Here is a 23108-nt window from a genome sequence, read left to right as displayed (position 1 = left end):
TAATCGACAGGTTTTGCTCAGGGATTACCAGAATACAGCCATATTCAGTGGCAGCTCTTTATTAGATGCTGTCTCCAGCTGGACAAATTGTAGCTTTTTAACATGTACAGTCCAACACGTGGCCCAAAACCCAAAAAGGATGAGGAGTAACACCATGGGTGACAAGTAGTGCATTAGTTACTGTGGTCACATACTGAGTAAACTTGATACTTAAGTAGTTCATTAAAGTTAGCTGGAAAGGAATTAAATCTGGCACAGGTTGAAGCCAGAGGAGGTCCAAGAGGAGTCTTGCTCAAGCTGCCAAAGTTTTGGACCTGCTGAGCAGCCTCCAGGAAGCAGCATCCCTCACTGCAGCCCTCCAGGACCCCCGTCAGGCTGTTTAAGCAGGCCGCAGGAGCCAGCTGCTTAAGCTGCGGCTTAAACTGCGGACAAACACTGCGGAAGAGACTGTGTTGGTGTAGCCCACGCTGTCTTTGAAGTCACCAGGAAGATTAAACGACAGCTTCGAGCTTGCTCCACCGAGAACAACGTCCTCTTGCCAAGCAGGTCCCGTATCGGAATGCTCTGGGGCGCGTGGCAGCGCTGCAGCACCTCCTGATCCCCTCCCGTCATGATTTCACTTCTCCTGGTGTCAAGGCAGCGGTGGCTCCCCGTTTTCCCGAGGGGAAGGCGAGCGGGACAGCTAGTCACGGTCACTATCGCTGTCACTGTCACTATCGCTGCTGTCGCTGTCTGACTTGATGCTCTCCAGTGTTTTCCTGCAGATGTGAAACAGGGCAGTGATCAGTCACCTGTTGTGACTTTTGCTTGAAAAGAGATACTCAAAACACAGGGTAAACCCCCTCTAAGGGACCAGGATGGGCTGTCTGCTGGCTACCATCCTCAAAGGACAGGCCCACCCAGCATGTGGTGGAAGCACACCCATCTCCTTTTGGCAGAGCAGACTAGTTACCCAGGAAGCAGTGGGCCAACTGTCAAGGTTGCTGCAACTTCTATATATTCACTCGCTGGTTCCAAACTGTGGTCCCTCAAGGGTAAGGCCGTTCTCTGAGCTTGGCTGCAGCAGCTCGTGGTGGCTGGTGAGATGTACTGAAAGTTGACCATGAACCTCAGAACCCACGAACCACGTGCAGGGCCATCCCGTACCACCTCCCTGCTTTTACTACCCTGAAATCGGTGTCTTTTGGGTGGTCAGACCCAGTTAGGAAGAGATTCTGGGAAAGACAGGTGATAGAAGATCTGAGCGGTGGGGCTAAGGCTAACCCCATCGTGGACAGTCCACCTTCCCTCCTAGGTGGCATGGACACAGCAGGGGAGCAGAACCTGAGGGGCCGTTTTGGGGCTGGGAATTGACCAGAGTCAACACAAAGGCACATCCTTCTGAAGCCGGTTCTCTTGACGCCTTGGCGGAAAAACCTTTCCACAGGAATTACCCCTCCCCAACACCCTCTCTACTATACTGCCCCCCGCCCAGTAACACGAAGTACTCCAACTTACTTCTGCTTTTCAGAGAGTTCAAATTCCTTCTCCGTTCTGCTTTTAAGCCTTTGAGATGAAGGAAGACCGAGGGACACCGCCAGCTTTACCAGCTTAATTGCCTCATCTGGGCAATTGGTTTGTTTAGCACAGTTCAAGAACTCGTCCATCACCTGGTCACTGCAAAAGCAAAGGCCAAGAGCGACTGTTCACAGGGCCCCAGCTGAGGTGGCCATTAACTTACAGCAGGTGCTTTAGAGAGGGAGAGGAGGTCACAGATTTTTCAGATCACTCAGCCAGCCCAGTTCTGTCTCTGCCAGGAACCTCACCTCAGCCTTCACCCCGTACCCATGGGAACGCCCATGCCGGCAGAAAGCACTGCTTCTCCTTGCGCAAAACCAGAGGGCAGCAGCTGACTGCTCGGGTAAGGACACCGCCTTAGCAGCAGCCTAAACAGCCTTCCCCTCTTTACAGGCCCCACATCAGGCCCTCACCCCCTTTTACGTGGCTGGCAGAGGAAACGGAGCAGCCTGACAGCGCCCTACACCAAAGGCAGCGTCTGTGGGCACCGGGAGCTGCTGGCAGCCGGCTCTGCTCCGCCAGCTCCGTTCCACGTCAGCGTGCTGGCTCTGCTCCTCCGTCACCTGCGGCAGCTGCTGGAGACACCTCTGGTGCCTTTAGGCAGGGAATTGAGCGCGTGCAGCTGGGGCCGCAGGGAGCTTGGCAGAGACAGCTCAGCCAGGAAAGCCTCTGACCCATCTGGGAACAGCAGGGACGCCACTTGCTTTCTCATTGCCTTCATGACTCACGGCAGCCACAAACCATCAGCCACACCATGATTCCAGGAGAATTCTTCTCCTTTCCCTGTGCCCTGACGGGAATTATGCAGCTTGGCAGCGTCAAGGCTTCTGTGGGCCGCGCTAGCGGCACTCTGTAGAACAGGGCAAGCACAGCGTGCCACCAGCAGCAGCCTCTGGTACCACAGCCCCTCGCTGGCGCAGGCAGCCAGAGAACATATTGTGCATCTCGGTGAAATTCCCATCTCCAACACTGGATTTAAGGTGTTCACCCCTGGGAGCACCAAGCAGTTGTTTAGGGGTTTTTTTTGGTTTGTTTTTTTAAAAATGCAGTACTAGTCCTTAAAAGTTGTTTACTACTTCAAACAGATTTTTTTCCTCCAAAATCCTGAGAAAAACTAACTGTTGTAGCCTAACAGGGTATCACATAAGATTTAGGATTTGACCTGGTAAACTTGTCTTCAGAAACCCGGACACCTCTGAAGCACCTGCACTTGGTTAACAGCATGTCGGAGTTTTTCTGAGCACACGGGAAGCGGGATGTTCTCAGAAGTCCTGCTTCAAGCCATTTCTAATGCCGAGGTCAACAGTGCCAATGTTCTCCACGTCCCAGAGCTTCACTGAGTGACAGCTCAAGGATCAACCACTTAAACCCCTCCCTTTGCATTTTCCACATTTTTTTGAGACAGAAAGGTCTTGGAACGTAGCAGTTGGATAAACCAACGCCCGTGCTCGCAGGGACAGACACACACACTCATGCTTCGGAAACAGCAGTAAGATACGGACCGCTACTGTCCGTTAGAATTGGGGGCTGGACTACATGACCTTTAAAGGTCCCTTCCAACCCAAATATTCTATGATTCTATAACAGATCTCAGCCAAAGGGGAGACTCAGTACCTGAAGTCAGAACCTGAAAGTACTCACGTGGGAATCCTATTGATTTGCTGGAAATGCTCCATCATGTTCCTGTTCAAAAGAAAACACAATAATAATTAAGAAAAAACCCAATCACAAAACAGAGGAACAGTCAGATATTAAATCTCTTGGCTAAGCCCCTGCTGAAACACAGGCAAGCCCAATTTCACGAAACAATCTTCCCCACAGGTCTGAAAGAGGTCCCACGCCGTATTCTCACAGATGCAACGTGTACCAGTTGACATCGTTGATGAGTTCAACAGAAAGCATCTGAACTAGCACAGAAAGTGTAGCTGGTGGCAAGTTTACTTTAAAATGTTACGTGTTTTCAGAAGGGTACTTGCCACTTCTTTGTTTCAGATGAATCAGTGCAAAGAGAACATCTGTATTTAACAGAAAACAGCTCAGGACCTTGAATTGGAGCCTAGATACGTCAAGTTGAGAGCGTGTGGGACAGTAAATTCTAGCTACCGGAGAGTTCTAAAAATATTCTCTTTAGAGTTTTAATTAGGGTTAATTCTAATTAAAAGTTTAATTAAACTCTAATTAATCTCTTCAGCAGTTTGAATTCCGAAGAGTTCTAAAAATTAGAAACTGGGCAGCTGTAGGAAACCAGCAGTGCTTGGCGAAGTGCTCACCAAGCCCTCCACTGCCAGCAGCAGCTGCATGATGCTCCCAGCCAGTTGCTACATTCACTTCTCAACCATTTTTAAGACAGACAAACTGCAACTTGGTGCCACGAATGAACAACCAAATTAAGAACAAACCCATCACGTTCCCAGCAGGATTTATCCCCTCCCTTGATCTGCACTAGCATTCTAAGGCAATTGGTCGTTAGCTTTTGGTTTTTGTGACCGAGCCTTGAGCCGCAGCGGCAGCAAGCCGAGAGCTCACGCCAGTCACACACGTACCAAGCGTCCTGGGTTCTCCCAGCCCTGGAGAACAAGAGAATGATGTTGCTCAATACACTGCCTGTCCATTCTAAGGGGGCCTGCTCCCTCCTGGTTTGCTCATAGGCAGCTTTGATGTCTTCAGCACACTTGGCAAACGCCAGTTGAATCTGTGAAGAGATTGTGCTATTAATGCCAAAGCGTCTAGAAATGACAAATACTTTTCAGTGCGATTCCTCCTACAGGTCTGCCCTGTCTGTGATTTAAATCGGTGAATTAACAGCACTTACTCCTGCCAGAAATGTCTCTCGTTTCTGTCAGGACAACTGTCCCCCCCTAGGCAAGCTCCAAGACAGCTGTACTGGGAGAGCTCTGCGGTCTTTAAGCCTTTAAGCCTCCGCAGCTTGAGGAGCCAGTTACTGCGATGACATCTTTGGCAAAAATCCCTGAATTCTGCCATGTACTTCCCCAGAGATGTGGCTGGCTGGGCTGGATTACTCTTCCTAACCCCGGTCAGGAAGCGATCCAAAGCTCGTCTGAGGTTTCTCTATAGGCTGAAGACAACCCAAAGGGCTTAGCAGGCCTGGATAAGCTCACAGAGATCTGGAAATTTGTAATGGCATAAACACTGGAACTGGACCTCCAAGATTCATCAGGGACAATAATACAGCACTTAACTACAGTCTGTGCACTGCACGCAGGAACGGGGAGACATCTCTACTCCTTTTCATTGAGCTTTTGTACTGGTTTTGGCTAGGACAGAGTTAAATTTTTCATAGCAGCTGGTATGGGGCTGTGGTTTGGATTTGTGCTGAGAACAGTGTTGATAACACAGGAATGTTTTAGTTACAGCTGAGCGGGGCTTGCAGAGAGCCAAGGGCTTTTCTGCTCCTCACCCCACCCACCAGTGAGGGGGCTGGGGGTGCACAAGAAGTTGGGAGGGGACACAGCTGGGACAGCTGACCCCCGCTGACCAGAGGGATACCCCATACCGTATGACGCCATGCTCAGCACATACAGCTGGGGGAAGAAGGAAGGAGGGGACACGTTTGGAGTGACGGTGTTCGTGTTCCCAAGTCACCGTTACGCGTGATGGCGCCCTGCTGTCCTGGGGACGGCTGCACACCTGCCGGCTGGTGGCAAGTGGGGAACGAATTCCTTGGTTTGCTTTGCTTGTGAGTGCGGCTTTTGCTTTACCTGTTACACTGTCTTTGTCTCAACCCGCGAGTTTTCTCACTTCTACTGTTCCGATTCCCTCCCGCATCGCACTGGGGAGGAATGAGTGAGGGGCTGCGTGGGGCTCGGCTGTTTACCGGGGTTAGACCACAACAGCTTCCTTACCTCCTCAGGGTGCTGCTCCCTGCTCATCAAAGACAAGAGCTCTTCTAACAGGTCTTGTCTCCTGTTAAACCCCAGCTGTTTCATATCTGCTCAGAGAAACACAGTAGTTAGGAGGTACCTACCTGTACCCCCTGCTCCCAACTCCTGGTAATACAGTCAGCATAACTAATGCCATTTTAATACAGCATCCCCACCCCTGCACTAAGGAACAACGTCCCTCCTGCCAAAGCACCTTATCACAACTATTCTGAGCACTGGAAGTTTCCCCACCTACCTCCCACTTCACACTGCTCCTGACTCTCATTAAACGAACTGCCTACGTGGCCATGCGGCTACCACTAACCTTCCCAGACCGAAGGGATCCCTTCCAAGTGGTTGGCTGCATCCAGTGCTTGAAGAAGGTCCAATATATTTTTAGGAGTTGGATAGAAGAGCTGACGAAGGAAGAGAGTCGTTTCAGTGAACTGTAACTGTTCTGTTCCTCCATACTAAAGATCTGAAGCTTCTTTACTCTAATACTCACTTACCGAAGGGGACATTTCTTTGTACCATTTCAACACAACGTCAATTTGTTCCAGCATACATAACAACGAAAAGAATTTTGACCTAGAGGAGGGGAAAAATGTTCTATTTCAGTAATGATTAGATCAACCAAACCATGCAGAAGCACCAGCTCGATGGCGTCATCTGATTTGTATTGCAGATCAGGGAAATTTCACTGTGTGATTGCAATACTCCATACAATTAAAAACGCAGTAGTGTTTTTTATGACGGAATTTAATGCTGACACTAGGTAACTGGCAGAATTAACCAAAAGTTAGACCATTGCATTTTAAAATTTAAAAAAAATGTAATCTCCCCGCCTGAGGCCAGGTTTGAGGTATCTGAATCGGTCTCAAACACAACCGCTGGTTAAGAACCACCTGAAGAAGTGAGCTAAATCAACCTGGTTACCTGTGCAAGCTCGCAACAAGAGCCTGGGACCTTGATCCAACGCACTGACTAGTAAAAATGCCCCTAAACCAAGCAATTAATTTCCCTTGATTTACTTACAGTCTAAATAAGGTACCATCATATGAATCCTCCCACCCCTGCAAACTGCATCCTATTTTGATAATAATTATTTTTCGATAATTTACTGGAGCACCTCTAGTTCCAGTGCTTAAACAGGCTTTTCCGCAGCACTGAATGACAGTGGCAAAGACGTTTCAGACGCCACGGTCAGAGTGTCAAATAGCGGGACTCACGGGCGTTTGGTGCCCAAACACACCCGCTGCACTGCAACCTCTCGCTGCCCCACCACGCAGGGAGCTCGGTCCGACCTGTACGCTGTTTTGGTGTCACCTCCTATGCTGCCATCCTAAGGGGGCAACAGGATTGTAGGAAATACAGCTGGTGGGTACAGTTGTTGGACAGGTATTAGGCTAAACTGACGCTCCAAAGACACTTTACTGCAGTTTGGGCAATGCCACAAATTGAAAATCAATCCTAAGCTATCGCTGCTCTTAAGAGGGACCCAGTTCCCCAACTGCACACACAATAACCAGCTGGTGTTCCACAAAGCATCCTTCTGCCCAGTGTTGGAACCCTAGTTTGTATTCAAATTGACAACAACGCCCAAGATGCTGCTCTTACTCACCAGTAGGTGTTCAACCGATCCATGTCCAAGAATTTCCAGTTGTCTCCCTTCTCCATTGCCTTATTTAACCGATAGGCAAGCTTGATATCCTTAAGATCACAGCACTGCAATTAACCAGTTAGATTTTAGAGCTACCAAAAACTTATCACATCCCTCCAAGACTCGCTTTCACACATGAGGAGTAATGAGCCGACAGCAAACACTTAACAGGATGCAGTTCAGAGCAGTGACTGCCTGGGCATGTCGTTTAGTCGAGACAAATGTGGGGCTCCCCCAGTGAGCGAGAGCTTTCTAACCTAAATCCACACCTTCAGAGACCGTCCGACCGCCACCGTGTCACTAGAAGGAGGAGGTAGGGCACAGCAGACAGGGACTTAGCAGCCAGCTCTAGCAAGAGAGGCACGTGTCACAGGCACACAGGTTAGGAAGTATTGAGCACAGAACTGCAGAATGATGGAGGGAAGTGAGGGAGTTGATAAACATGGGTGAAAAAGGGAAAGATACTGAGAGTTAACTTTGTATGACAGGTTGGGAAACTCACAGGTAATTGTGAAGCAGCCAGAGAGCTCAAAGGAATCGCAGGGAAGAGGTACTTACCGCTTGCATAGCGGTGATGAAAAAGTTGGCTGAAAGGGAGAAAATGGAGTTCGTTAGCTTCACACTTTCAAGGAGACACACTCACTAACCCACCTCCCAGAGGACAGACAAGACGTGTTCAATTAGAAAGCTGAATTTGTAGCTCAGTTTGACAACACAGCAGGGGTCTTCACTTTACATGTAGAGACTTCGGCGTGCTATCGGTTTTGCTAGCCAGTGCTCTGGAGGCAACTACACTGCCGTGCTTCTGCAGACAGATTTAAGCAGATGATCTGTTTGACTTGAGGCAGTTTTACCATTCTCTTGTTTGACCCAGACAGCATTACTTGTCTAACAGGTAGGCTCCAAAAAAAGGCAGCCACGTCACTCCCCTTCTCTTTTATCTCCGGTGGAAGAGAGCACACGCAACAGAGCCGGGTTACCCACCCCTTCAGCACCCTCCAGAGCCACCCAAGAACATACAACTGCCCCCTGAAAAAGTCTCCTTTCCATTTTGTGAGGCTTTGACTCTGGTTTCTCCAACTGACATTTCAAAGCAGCGCAGAGACTGACGCTGCCTGAGGGACCAGAGAAAGCCACGGCAGGACGAAGGACATCAACTAAACTATCCTGCTCAGGAGCTCATTTCACCTGTGCAATGAGGATTTCGGATAGGTGTTTTCGGTTTTTTGAAGGAAATATAAGGGCGCTGGGATGCCACCAGAGACTGAAACAATGGCTAGTTGTGGGTAGCAAAATGGTGGGAAGAACTGTAAGGCAATTGACTCTAAAACTATTACGTACAATAAACTCCCCTTTCCCTTGCAAGACTTAATAAATCAACTAGATACTTTTAAGTTGGAAAAAACATTGTTGTGGTGTCTGGGTGTTTAGTATACACTTCAGCTGCAGCTTCTGGGTGGGGAACACAGAGGTTTCTCAAGCTAAGAGTCAGTTCACAGACACCACACTAAGGAAAAAGCAGCCTCGGTTTTGTTCAAAGTGTCAACCTCAATTCTGCAAAAGCAATTACCAAAAGAGCATAAAGATCCTACATTGAAGATGAACAGAAAACATCTGCTCAAAGTGGCTTTGATCTAGTCTTATGTGAGCAATCTCTCTTTTTTTTTTTAAAAAAAAAAAAACCACTGTGTAGAAAAGCTCATTCAACTCCCACGATTCAGGCAAGGCCTGTACCTGCGTGCCCATCACCACTGCCTTTGCTAACAGCCATTATTTCTGTAGGAGTGGGAAGGGGCAGAGCACATACAGTCATTCCCACTGCTGGCAGCAGCTTACAGCCAGAGCAAGAAACAGTTTAACACGCACAGCAGGGCAGAAGCAAACAAGAGGTGTACAACATTCTGAGTGTTCCCACGCTTCTTTCCAAGGACAAAAAAAAAAAAAAAATCACTGATAGGATAACCTAATCTGCTACTCCAACCTAACCTCATAACCTATCTTTGTCCTTTAAATGGCCAGAAAACATATCACCTCCTCACTGGTTTCCTGAAGCATGCACTGGAGCCAGTGAGACATGGGATGTTCAGCATCTACCCCTTCTACAGACCCAAGCTTCAGTTTTGCACAATGTTTTATTTCATGCAATTTTCTGGAAAGGATTAGGAAGAACTAGAATAGGAACTCACTCCACACTACAAAAAACCCCCTGCTGTTTACCAGATGTGCACCATTTCATCAAGCTGCTAGCAGATGTTCCTCCTTAAACCAGTAAATAGCCTTGTGTTTTTTATTGCACAGGGCTCAAACATTCATCCACATGGGCTACGCTGCTACTTCCACACAGAAGGCAGCGCACCAAAGCACAGCACAACTTCCTGGCACTGGATTTTGTCCTTCTTTGTCTTCAAAAAAGGGACTGACACAAGCAAAGTGCATGCATTCTACCCAGATGGATAGAACTACCTGAAATTCACAGCTACCTTTTCACTCAAGCTTTACCAAAGCAGATTGTCAGATCTATTGAAGTCCATACCGTCATCAGGGTCCTGGGGAGTGAAACTCCTCTTCTCAACGTCATCTAGCACTTCAGAGATGATGCCTGATGGGTGAAGATCAACTGCAGGACAAACAGACAAGCAACATCACATCTCAGTTGTGCCAAGCACTTCATTAGTGAAGAGCATCAGCCTGCAAATATAATATGGAAATGGAAACAAGCACACGATTTCAAACAAGTGCCATGATTCTCACGGTGCTCTACACCAGCTGCAATTTTATTTACTCCAAAATTTGCCCTACTGCTGCCAGATTTCCACACCACAATAGGGCGGACTCAGAAAGACAAAAGTACTTTCTAGCAAGGAATCCTCCAGGCCTGGAAGTTTGCCTGTTAGATGGCTGCACTGGGAAAAGCAAAGCATTTCATATACAAAACAAAAAACGAAAAAGGGAAAAAAAAACCAAGGAAAAAAACCAACCACCAAACCCCGAGAGGCGCCAGGGCAGTTCCTCCACATTTGTTAGGACACAAGGACTGCAGTTAAGACTACCGTGCCATCTCTCTTCCTATGCCCACAGATTTTTGGCTAAAGGATCTCCAGCAGTTGGGCTCCTGCCTTCTAACACAGCTGTATTTGAAGACAGCTCCCAGGCACAGAACTGTTGCAGAAAAACAGCATTCCTGTGCAATTTCTTCCCAGCGAGTGGTACAAGTCTATGAAACCACATGCATTGTGGTGAGATCCAGCCTCCACAGAACTGAGCAGCATTTGCTCTTCAGCTTTATCAACTTGTGGCCACAAACGGACAAGAAACGGGCTGGCTTTCCTCTTCTGCCCATTCTCAAAACACAAGGACTCTTCCCTCCCTGTAAGAAGTTATGATCCTCTGTAGCTTTTTCTTCACCCAAGCAGAATCAGACTGCACAGGTGACATCAGGATCACACACGTAAGAAGTTGTCCTTTAAGCCATAAATCAACTGCCTTCCCCCATCAGATCTGGAAAGCATTTAAAGCAGATGTTAAACAGGACACATGCATGAACCAGCTGACAGTGCACGTACCGCCTCTATAAAATATGAAGAGAAGATGATCATACGTTGCAAGGCTAGGCTCTGAAAGCAAAAACATTGCAATTACTTCGATATTCTTGGCTGAGTGTTATGCCTGAGCTCTAATTCACAGCCTCCAGCCCCTGCAGTCAGGCAGCACGCACACATTTACTCCAGTTTCTCTCCCCATCCACCCTAATGCTGGACCAGACCTCACGTACACAGATTCCATCTGAGAGAGATGATATCTGAGGGTGGACCATCAGTCGAAGCATCATATTGCCATAGGGCAAGCAGCCAAGCTTCCCTGCTCTAAAAGCAAAAGTACTTCATAGCTAGTTTGCCCTCTGCTCGGGAACTATCTTTGGTGTATCAGCAAGCATGTTACTGGGGCAAAGCACACTCCACAAGCCATCAAATCAGTTATGCAAATGTTCTGGTTTTTGCAATGTTTATTTAACATTAGATGAGGTTTTTTGGATCAAAAGCATTTTTCTGTAGAGATGTAGATATATAGACCTGAAGCGGCTTGTGAAGTGAATCTCCTTGATCTATGGGAAGCTACCAGGCCCAGCTGACTGCTGCAACTACATATTCATATTCACAATTTCTACAGCAGTCCTACAAGAAGGACCCACTCGAGAAAGAGCCTATGGGCCAGGACACACTCCCCCACTGCATACACACACCCGTCCTTGAGCGGCTGGAGGTAACTACAGGTAGAACTGTAAGGTTAAACATGCTCCTTATCTAAAAGACTACAGAATGAAAATGCTTCATTATTTGACTTAAGGGGTTAAGTGCATCCACTGTATCGCAGCTAGTAATCAAGCCCAAACAGAGACTGGAGAGGACGATTCAATTTGAAATCCACAAGCACTGAGGGGGCCACAGCTTAGTACTTCCACTTTTTATTTCTCAGCTCTCTTGCAAAAGGCAACGAAGAGTGAAGTCGAGAACAACACGAGAAATGTTTTTTTCTACGAGCCCTGGCCTTCCTCCCTGCAACTCGGCATCACTGTGCTGTTTGCTGCTGAACTCCTCAGTTAACTGCTCTGGAGGTGGCACTGCAGTATAATAACCATTCGGGTTCTCTTACCTATATCAAGTGCTTCCATTTCTTTTATTACCAATAAAGACATACTTCTGCCTACACCTCCACATCTTCTCAGAGTCTTCAGTAAAGCATTAAAAGTCAGCAGATTCGGTTGCACTCCCTGTTCAGCCATGTGGTTCAGGAAGACCTTAAACAAAATCCCCAAATCCTTAGTGCTTCACACGTTACAGATCACACAGTTCAGCTTTCAGGTAGGTATACATGCATTTCCTCTATCTAATCCCTCTCACCCCCTTGAAGTGAATGACTCTGCCTCAACTGACCATTTATTAACGGAGTACGATCTAATTTTTAATTAATTTGACCAAAAACAAGACTACAAAATTCTATCAGGTTAAACCTTGGAGAATTGTGTCTAGAACATCAAGGAAATTTTAAAATTTACATACTATTTTTCCTTACTGATATTATGTCATTAAAAAATGGAGACTCTAATGTCACCCCTCAAAATTCCATTTCTATCACACCACCATGAACTACAATTGAAAGAGTTTTTGTCTAAAATTGCTTGTTCTTATCTCGCAGCATGATTTCCCAATTACTTTCTGTCTGGGCAGTTCTTGGATCAGGCATGTTTCACAAGGCAAGCCGTTCTGCAGGGACAGGGTTGGATTTTGCACGTGTTCACTCCTCAGTAGTTAGTTTGTACATTTAAACTACTGTACGTCCTTTGCAGCAGGTATCAGTGTCTTCGTACAAAGCTCTTATTTTCAGTCTTCTAACAACTGCAAAATTCTACTGATAAAGCAGACCCAGCCCCTACGCTCTTACCCCTTCCCCAAGTCTTCTGCTCTACCTCCTTACCTTGGCTAATTCCCATCTTTCCAAGAACCTGTCCTTTAGATATGGGACTGCTGTAATCAGTGCGTTGAAGGTGTGCACATCAGCTGGAAAACGTAAGATGATTTGTTTTAACTGAAAATTATATTCTACAGAAAACAGTTTTATCTTATATTCTACAGAAAATGTTTTTTTCTAACATGGCTCAGCTTTTGGCAAAGTCTCATGCAAACCTGTTTCCAGTGAGCCAGCCACATGCCAGCTGCACCGAAATACACAGTTTGCATTCAGCTCCCATGATCTAGCTGAGGTCCGTACCCCTGCGCCAATCATCACCGCCATGAAACAAGTATTCGTGTACTCAACAAGTGGTTTCTGCTACTTAGAAGAACCTCGAGTCAAAAAAAGGAGACACTTACCCTTGTGTCTTTCATTCAGCAAGTCTATGTACACGTCGTAAGCTTTGGCAGAAGCCCCATGCTGCAAAAAGCAAAAATAAACAATCTCTGTGTCTGTGTGAGATTTTACAAGCTGAAAAAAACCCTCCCAGCACTGAAGGATAACTCTACCTTCACCATCCCACGGATCATTGTGCAATAGGAGTGTGCATTCCTCTCCGGCATTATCTTAAATATCCTTTCAGCATTGTTGTTCTCCCTAAAATCAACAGACAGGCTGAAAGTTTGTCGTGGTTAAAGAACTTAATACAAGATACCTCTAGGAAAAGGATTCAATGTGCAGAACGAAATAATGGGCTCTACTCCCTAGTGCTGACATTGAAATACAATACTTGTGATACTTTGAGCTGTTCTACAATCACTTGCCAGGTTTCCATCAACAAATTAGAAGATCAGCAAACACAGATGTATTTAACAAGTTACACCTACAAGTATGGGCTGCTAAAAAATCTTTAAGTCTGTTTTATTACAACAATGAACATGCACAACCCACTGAATAGGGGACAACTGGCAACATTTTCCATACCTCCATCTACAGCCAGCTGACTGTGAACCTCTTTGGAATTGTCTCTTTGGAGCCTTCTGCTCTGAAGAGTTCACCTGGAGAGATTTTTGCAGCAGTAAGTTCCTCAGAGTTCAAAGTTAGGGTTAAACATCAAATGATGTGATTTGGTAACAACACAGAAATTCAGCAGCAATTTATATGCTACCAAAGGTGTGTTTTAATGGGTTATGTTAAAATAATTTCTACTGTAATGTTCAGGAAGCAACAACTAGATTAAGAATACTGTTATCACACATACTAACAAGATAAATTATATGTATTTGTAGAATTGGTGGGAATCATTAAATTATAGCAAATATTCTGTGAAACCTTTCTCCCTCAACAGTCTTCCCAGGGACAGGTATCATTCACATACCTACTACTGTACCCCACGACCTGATGCTCTGAGGTTACACAAGGAGCCCTCAACTTTGTTGAACTCTAGTTAACATGGTTCAGACTGCAAGAAAATTAACTAGCTGATCCACACGAGAGGTACTAGAGGTTTTCTTTGCAGGCAACTATAAAACCAACGCTGTCAGTGAGAAACAGTTACCTAAACACAGGTCAGCAGAACTAGGCCAAGACGGGGTTTCACCTACTAAGTTCAGCTTTACAGGCACCACTGTTGCTAGCAGGTCAGGCACAGGGCTGTTATAACTGCCCTATCTCTAGAGAATGTTGACTGCATCTGACCCACTCACACCATCTCCCAGGCAGGTACTCACAGCACAAAAATCTTGCCACCACCTTGATACATTCCCCCCATGTACAAAAGAAGAAAAAAAAAAAAAATCAACAGGTTTTTCATACCTCTGGTTCTTCCAAATCCTCTTTTCCTTCTTGCTCTTCTTCTGGAGTAGATTCTCCATCTCCATAGAAGCATAACAAATCTAAGAGGCTGTTTGTGGTCTCGAGAGATACAGGGGTACCTACAGAAAATGAGGATGTACAACAGTCAGAGAAAGTAAAGAACACACCATTCTACTACAGCTGTGTTAGAAAACTCCCAAACCCCCAGTTAAACCACTTTGTTCTCTTTTGACATAAAGGTGCTCTCTAAGAAGTCTGGGTGTGATGCTAATCCTTCCACAAACCCATTCATAGCAGGAGAGAATTTTAACACTGAACTAGAGCATCTGTTTTTCTACTGAAGTCACCAAAACGGCAGTTTTCCTGACAAGTGGGAAAGGGAAGTGGCAGCTGGCAGCCAAAATCGTGAAGCAGCACAAGCCCAACACAGTATCTGAAATTTCTAGCGCTTTTCATAACTACTCTTAGGATACATCCTGCTGTGAAGACCACTTTGCATGTTTCGCTTCCTGTGAAACAGATTTAAAACAACAAAAGAGCTATTTGATGGAGTCATCTCCTTTCTGTCTTGTAGCAGCCATGAGAAGGTCTCACCTCCCTGTAAGTTTTCCTCTTTCAGAGGCTGTGGCAGTTACAGTTTTCTATTGCCTCCTCCTCATCCACCCATGACAGATAAGGTCCAAGTTAAGGAAGAACTGAGGAGGACTCATTTACTGAGGGCAGGCCCACAGAAGGGGCACTCAGCTGGTAGGCTATGCCAGTCCAACGCAGCAGCAAAGTGCTCAGCACAGATGCAGCTTACACCAACCAATATACTGCTGCACGGGGGCCTTTGGGGGCAGAATGGTACCCCTCCATCACACCGCATCTGCCTGCTGCAGCTCTGCTCTACCGCACCGCAATTCCTCTGCTTTGGAAGAGAAGGAAAAAAACCCTCAACGCTGTATCCTCTTGCTTCTTGATCAGGAAATGGGAAATGTCCCTGTCACCAAAGTGACACGTCAGACAACTGGTGGATAAGGAGGGCCCTGTAATTCTGGAGAACCACTTCAGCAGAGCAGAGTCAGCTGTGAAAGGCAGCACCACAGTCATGAAACTGTCTTCATAGCATGGGCCAGCTACTAAAATGGTTTTGCCACAATTTAAGTAGAGCACCACCACAGAATCTGGCAGGTGACCACATACCTGCTTGTATGAGCTGATCAAAGAGGCTGACAGAATCTTTCACTCTTCTGAGGTGGATACGCTCTTTCAGAGCTTCCTCACTCAATCCTTCAATCTGAGGTGTAAGAAACTCAGGCATCAAGCACTAAAAGCAAAGAGTGCAAGTTAGACACGAGCTCAAACCTGCTCTGAACCATGGCTAAAACACCAACCAGATACGCTCACTCTTCACCCAGTACCCTGCTTTGACAATCTCCCGACCTCCCAGCCCAACAGCAGCAGTCCTGGTGATGAAGGACCACACATCTTGACCTCCCACCTTGATGCCAGGAAGTCAACCTTTTTTTTCTTACTTTCATCTAAAGAATCTGACATGATATTGAATTTCTAGGGAAAAATCTTCACTTCAGAAACATAATGGAAATGCAGTATGGCTTTCACAGCTTTCGGCAAAACAGCTAACAATTATCCTTTTACGTGAGTTTTGGACCAGTCTAACAGTTGATTTCACTACCTGACAAAGCACAAATACAATGAAAATGAAGAGCAAAAAGCTTACTGGTACATTGGGCTCCGCAAGAGTCTTGTCAAAATATTGAGGAAATTGCTTAATAATGTATTTTGCAGCATTTCTCCCAGACTCCTTCGACAATGAAAATAGACGCTGCGTGGGAACAAGAGAGAATGAGATGAAGAAACACGGAATTAAAAGGCTGAGAGTGAGGAAAACCACTGAGCGTTCTGATGGGATCAGATTAAACTCATGCTTCGTTTTCAACTCTTCGTAAAGACACAGGCACGAGACAACGTTCCAGCTAAACATCCCGGTATTTATGCTGAAGACGTCTATTCTTTAAATTAGACACTAATTTACTCCCTTGTTACTTACTCAAGGGACTGAGTTCTGTACCAGACATACCTGAAATGCTGCACTACTGCTCTGAGCTCAAGAGCATCTCTCCTTCTAGAGTTACAGCACTCAGACATTTCTCTCCCTGACTGCCATTTCCAAGAGCATCACCTGACTCCCATTCACTTCTTCCTCAAGTTCTTAAGTCAGACCAACCTTTGCTGTTTCTTTTAAAACTCTTCATATTCAACAGCTGCCTTCAGCCTTCCCAACAGCTTCACCTCCGGCATGCAGAAGAACTGAAGTTCTCTCATAGCCGTACCACTGACCCGTGAGGACGTACCTCAGCTCCCAGCCTTCCCTCACTACGCTTCAATTAACATCACACACAGCAGTTCCTTCTTGCCCTCATTTCCAGTTCGGCCTTCTCCTGCCTCTGCTTCATGCTCTTTAATCTTATGCAAAGTTAACATGAGGGGAAGACTCGCTTTCCTTCTTCCTGTCTATTATCATCTCATTACTACTGTTTCCACAGGCTGATGCTATCAAAGAGCTGCTTTGTGATAAAACTGAAACCCCTGGGGTTTGGCCAGGACAGCAAGCTGGTAACATGTAGTCTAAGTAATAACACACACACAACTGTCCCTGTGTGTTTTAAGTCAGTCATACACTTAATTCAAATTTAACTAAACTCTAAGCACACAATCTCCACACTTGCAATACCACATATTCACAGTCTATATCCAAGGTAGGTGAACACAGGTTTAATCATCTAAAGAATTACTGTTGGGAGTTATTTAACGGACTAAGAACATGCAGAAGCAGAACCACTCTGCAGGTAAGCCACTACCTTGCAGGAACGTGAACAGAGCTGGAAGGTCCCTACAGGGGCAGGATGAAGAGGTAACTTTGTGTTTGCAGGGTGGGTTTGTCCAGGAAAGGCTACAAACATTGTGCATTCAGAAATACATAGGGGAGAAAATTCTGAAACTTCATTTTCTTTTGTAACTGAAACTACGCTCCAATTAGAGTTTTCATAGCCTAGATGAAGGGGGAAGCGACCAAGGATTTGAAAGGAAATACTTACAGAATTGGCTGCATTTCTGGGCATAAGGAAAGGGTCATCCTGGAACATATAATGAGCAGCAGTAGGATCCTGTAGAAAGGAGAACCCAGGACTGAAACGTTTACAGTTAGGTACGCAGGAATGCTGTAGGAACATCACACTGCCTCACAGAATTTAAGGCACAATGAACCATCATAACCATCCTGAACACCACCTGATGCCCAGTTTATAAAAGTTCCTTTTGTTCAAAAGGGTTTAGCCTGTTCAGAAACAGTTTAAAACACATTTTTAGCAGGCTAACGGTGACAACAAAAGCAAGCAATACAGTGCCCCGCAAAGCAAGCAGGATGCCAACTGAAACAGTCTCAGTGGAGCTGAGGGGATCAGATTCACTTTCCAGAATTCAAGACAGACAGGACCAAGGAACAGCATCGCAGCATTTACACTTGTTGCCTAGCAGGAGCGGACACTCGCTGCCAGGCTTACTTGCTGGATTGAGATGGGGAAGAGGCAGCCTGCATTGGGAAGCTGAACTGGTAAAGGAACTTGCTCCTGATATGGGCAAAAGCCTTACCCAAGCACGGCAGCTTTCGCTGGCAGTTGCAGCTCTCCCCTAGTGCTAGAACAAAGCTTTAAGGACATGGCAAAACATGCTGAGCAAAAGTGAAAACCCTGTAAAAAAAGGGAATTAAAGGTCCCGTCTCTCTTTTATGGCCAAAGTAGATGTAAGAGCCTCCCGAGTGCAAGGCTATTGCATGAGATGGACAACTCGAATCACAGAATGTCAGGGGTTGGAAGGGACCTCGAAAGATCACCTAGTCCAACCCCCCTGTCAGAGCAGGACCCTCTAGAGTAGGTCACACAGGAACATGTCCAGGCGGGTTTTGAATGTCCCAGAGAAGTAGACTCCACAGCCTCCCTGGGCTGCCTGTTCCAGTGCTCTGCCACCCTCACAGGGAAAAAGTTTTTCTTTATGTTTCCATGATCAACAGAACTACTCACCCTCTTCACAGTAGAAGCCAACGCCTGAAGAACTGCTAGCTTATCCCTAAATATAAAGAAGCTCTGATTAATACTCGCTTGCAGACTTCGAATGTTATGCATTACATTGTATGCAGAACAAGCACAAGATTATCCCGGCCTGTAAGGATATTCAGTTTCAGAAAATAATGGCTTTGCTGCACTTAGAAAATACTACTTTTCACAAAGGGAGGAAAAATTCAACTGAAAAATAGTCTCAGTTCTGGAACAGCCACAGGAAAACTCAAAGACTTTGAGGAAAATCAGAAAAGCATGTGTGTTTCCTGCTACCACTCCTGCCCCTATCATACAGTATCAAAGAAATAACATCAGGAAGGGACACAGAATTCCCTGGAATGCTCCTCTCAGAGCCTCCATCTCTGAGGGACAAATACATGAGTCTCACTCCAAGACAAGTCTTGGGAGGTTAAAAAAAAAAAACAAACAAATCAAAACTAGATTTCTCAGGACTCCTGTGCCTGTGGAGCCTTAAGACCTTGTCTGTGTTTCAAGCAAACAAGGAAAGGCCAGTGAAATCGTTCAGGTGAAGGTGGTCTTATTTTATGTTTACATGCAGACATCATTTGGCTATAAACTTATTTTTGTTGTACAACCATGCAATTTCATCTAAGGACTTCCAACAAATAGCTTTTGTTCGGCTGCATCATTTCTAAGCAGGATTTAATCAGCCAGCTGTCAACAGTCAAGTTCATTTTGCTGAAACAAACACACTCACATGCAGACAGCCAAATTAACTTGGTTTTACAGATTTCTGGCAAATGTGAGCTTTTACAAAGAAACAAAACTATGCTTACAATTGCAGTCCTTGTAACTGCTTTTGAAAGAAAGGTCAGGAATAGAGTGTACATACTCTGCATATAGACTAAGAGTCAAGAATATTCCTAGAGCTCCCAGTCAGCAGGAAAGCCACTAGTGGGACATTAAATCCAGGAATACAGCAAGCTGAATTTCCTTTTTCAACTTTGGTGGACAGACTACATTCAGCTGTTTAACAACAATTTTTTTCCAGGTTGAGAGATATTCCAGCTGTAAACACTCACCAGGTTTTCCTTCGGGGGAGCACAATTTCTTCTCGAGTAACTACAAGAAAAAAATATTAAAATTGTGAGAAACAATATTAATATTGTTATTAGAAACAAACACATCCAAAGAAAATCTTGACCTCATGAACACTGGTGATTTAAGCTGATCCATCTGAAAGCACTAAACCAAGGATTTAAAAACCACAGTCTAATGTAGACTACAATTTATCGCAATGGCAGTGAGCTTAATTGTCTTGTGTCAAGACAGGACCAGGCCCCTATGGTAAACAAATGTCAAAGAGACTGTACCCATTTACTCATTCAAGCTTCTTTGATCATCCTTATCCTCTAGCTTCTCGCTTCAGCCCCAACCTTTCCTAGTCCCTTGCTGTCCTGCTCTTAGTCCCCAGCTCAAAGCTGGCCATCTCTGCCCATTTCGCTTCTCCAGTTCAGCCGCCTGCCCACTCCGACAGCCTGACACCAGCTTCTCAGTTCCTTCCACCCCGGGGATCAATTCTCTCAGTTTTTCCAAAGAGGAGAAAAGAAATAGGACAACACCAAAAGCAGCTGCTAGAGGTTGTTACGAAAGCATCTTAGCAAATTCAGTCACAGAGGAACACGTGGGACCTCCTGATTACAACCCTCAGAGACAGGGTCTAAGGCACTTTTCCCACTGCCTCTGTGTTGGTGCTTCCATGAGTTGCTACTGACTGACGGGAACTTGTTCCCATGTGCAGCACCAGCATCCCAGCTCAATTTTCTCACAAAACTTGCAGCAGAAACATGGTAAGTAGTATAGAGAAGAAGCAAGAAAGTGAAGGAAACTGTCAGGATCAAGGAGGAAAACTCCTTGGTTTTATTTTAGAGTTTATTCAGTTTCATAGAGCAACAGAACAGCTTGTGGAACCAGACGACTCAGTTCATGCTCTCAGAGCACAGAGCTGGCTGGTGGTGAGGGTAATCAAGTTAAGGCAGGAAACCTCTGAATAATGAAGGCGGGGGAAAAGAAAATCCAAGAAAGGGAAAGAGGGCATTCATGTTTATCTCCTGACACTCCATGTTGTTTGGAGATTACAAAAACACAGGCAAGAAACTAGTAATTATGACATCATACCTTCTGATTTGTCCACAGTCTTCTCAAGAGCTGTACTACTGGAAGAGCACCTATAAACCAACCAGAGTTTTGAATTTATGGTAGTCACGTTCATATAGCAAAAGCAGATTAATGAAAGTCTGTACTACAGGTCAGAATTAAAACATTAGAGGGGAAAAGTAACTGGAAATGTTGCACTGTTACTAACTCCAAATTATTATCATAAAACTCATATTTGATGCTTCTCTTAAAGCTCTAATTTCAAGAGACAAGAAGTTATACAAAGGAAATTATTTTATTTATTTTTTGGGATATCATGACTTCAAAGTATTTTTCAGTAATTAATGCATCTTAGAAAGAAAATCCTGAATGTAAACCAGAAAACACTTTTATGTTTTAGAGGCAGGATCTAGCTGCAAGCAGTACCTTTTTAAAAAATATGTTAGACCTGAGGAGTGTTTACACAAGTGGAAGACCCCGAGTTGGGATGGAGGGAAATCAGACCTGTCTAGTTCCAGATGCCCAGTCCCTACAGAGCTGCAGACAGCACATTCACATAACCACAGCTGAGAAGGCACAACTACATAAACTTGCTCCTGCTGTGTATCACAAAGCAGCTGCTGTGTGCTCAGTTCAGTCATAGGACACTGCTCCAAGTCTTTCGTAAAATGGCTCACATTTTATTGCTTTTAACACAAATGAAAGCTTACATTAAAATATTTTTACTTTTTTTGCTCGTGAACCAACCTAACACTTAAGCTTAACTGTAACTCTGGCACTCGCATGTGCTTCCATACTGACCTTGACCCTGAAGGCGATGCTGTTAACGTGCATTCACACCTCTGGGCTTTACAGTGGTACTGCACAATTGTAGCTGTTCCTATATGGCACGTAAACTTACTAGGTACGATTTTACCATCACACATGTGAGCTATATTTTACCTATAGAGTACTCAATGGAGCGAGACCTTTTCACTTCAGGCACACCCAGAAAGCAACCTCCCCCTTTCACAGAATCACAGGATGGTTTGGGTTGGAAGGGATCTTACAAGATCATCCCGTTCCAACCCCCTGCCATGGGCAGGGACACCTCCCACCAGACCAGGTTGCTCCCAGCCCCATCCAGCCTGGCCTTGAACACTGTCACGGAGGGGCCAGCCACAGCTTCTCTGGGCAACTTGTTCCACTGTCTCACCACCCTCACAGTGAAGAATTTTTTCCTAATATTTCATCCAAATCTCCCCTCTTCCAGTTTAAAGCCATTACTCCTTGTCCTATCACAAAAGGCCCTTGTAAAAAGTCCCTCCCCATCATTCCTGTAGCCCCCTTTAAGCACTGGAAGGCAGCTCTAAAGTCTCCCCGCAGCCTTTTCTTCTCTAGGCTGAACAACCCCAACTCTCTCAGCCTGTCCTCATAGGAGAGGTGCTCCAGCCCCTTCATTATCTTGGTGGCCTCCTCTGGACCCGCTCAAGCAGCTCCATGTCTTTATTGTGCTGGGGGCCCCAGAGCTGGATGCAGTACTGCAAGGGGAGCTCTCACCAAAGCAGAGCAGAAGGGGAGAATCCCCTCCCTTGACCTGCTGGACACACTTCTCTTCATGCAGCCCAGGATGCCATTGGCTTTCTGGGCTGTGAGCGCACATTACTGGCTTATATTCAGCTTTTCACCCACCAGCACCCCCAAGTCCTTCTCCACAGGGCTGCTCTCGATCCACCCATTGCCCAGCCTGTATCTGTGCTTGGGATTGTCCCGACCCAGATGCAAGACCTTGCACTCGGCCTTATTGAACTTCCTAAGGTTGGCCTGGGCCCACCTCTCCAGCCTGGATGGCCTCCCTTCCCTCCAGCGTGTTGACCTCACCACACAGCTCGGTGTCGTCAGCAAACCTGCTGAGGGGACATTCGATCCCTCATCTGCTTTTTCGCGAGATTCAGCTCTAGGAATCGCTTAACAGCTCAACCCCACTCCCGGGCAGTGCCGCACAGCCCACCAACGGTAGGGAAAAGCCCCTCAAGAGACGCTCCCCAACCCCAGCCCACGCCATGTCACCCCGACCCTGCCCGGCGGCCCGCATGCGCAGACCGCGCCGTGGCGACACACCACCCACTGCGCCTGCGCGGCCTTTCCCGCCTCAACTCGCCAGCCATTCCCCCCCCCCCCGTTGATTCCTCCACGGCGCCGCCACCGCCGCCGGGCCCCTCTCTTCCCTCTGCTGCGGGAACGGCAGAGCCTTACCGGTAGCAGCCTCGCCTCCCGCCCAGCAAGCAGCACCGCCTGCTCAGCGATACCACTTGCTGCCAGGAGCTGCCCGCCAGCCGCCGCGCCGCCATGCCGGCACTCGCGCAGTGCCCTGCGGGAAGGAGGGCGGTACCATTCCTGCGGCGCGGGAAGAGGTCGCCCCTCCGCGGCGGTGGTACCGCCCGGCCCCGCCTACCCCCCGCCGCCGGGACCGCGTGGTGCCGCCCGTGGCGCAGCCCCTTCGGCTGCGGAGAGGGTGGAAGTGTCGGCCGG

General features: G+C 46.5%; 1 protein-coding gene and 1 non-coding gene across 2 annotated transcripts; both read right to left on the bottom strand.

Annotated features, from left to right (window-relative positions):
• Positions 1 to 43: 43 nt before the first annotated feature.
• On the bottom strand, positions 44 to 22927 carry PTCD3 (pentatricopeptide repeat domain 3). Its single transcript, XM_086464065.1, has 24 exons — positions 22833 to 22927; positions 20619 to 20668; positions 19523 to 19562; positions 18444 to 18489; positions 17463 to 17531; positions 16085 to 16189; positions 15547 to 15670; positions 14362 to 14480; positions 13531 to 13604; positions 13116 to 13203; positions 12966 to 13026; positions 12571 to 12653; positions 11749 to 11893; positions 10662 to 10712; positions 9632 to 9715; positions 7657 to 7685; positions 7060 to 7163; positions 5948 to 6026; positions 5764 to 5854; positions 5421 to 5506; positions 4101 to 4249; positions 3199 to 3240; positions 1498 to 1656; positions 44 to 758 (listed from the first exon to the last, which is right to left on the bottom strand). The coding sequence occupies exons 1-24, from the start codon at positions 22925 to 22927 to the stop codon at positions 683 to 685; spliced, it is 2049 nt and encodes a 682-aa protein (XP_086320191.1). The 3' UTR covers positions 44 to 682.
• LOC147415693 (small nucleolar RNA SNORD94) lies at positions 12747 to 12888 on the bottom strand. Its single transcript, XR_015183487.1, has one exon. It is a non-coding gene; the product is annotated as a small nucleolar RNA SNORD94 (small nucleolar RNA).
• Positions 22928 to 23108: the final 181 nt, after the last annotated feature.

Source organism: Leptosomus discolor, chromosome 4, assembly GCF_034619465.1.
Source record: "Leptosomus discolor isolate bLepDis1 chromosome 4, bLepDis1.hap2, whole genome shotgun sequence".
In the NCBI taxonomy this organism is placed as follows: domain Eukaryota; kingdom Metazoa; phylum Chordata; class Aves; order Leptosomiformes; family Leptosomidae; genus Leptosomus; species Leptosomus discolor.
The sequence above is the reverse complement of the archived record's forward strand: the minus strand, read 5'-3'. Positions and strand labels throughout refer to the sequence as shown.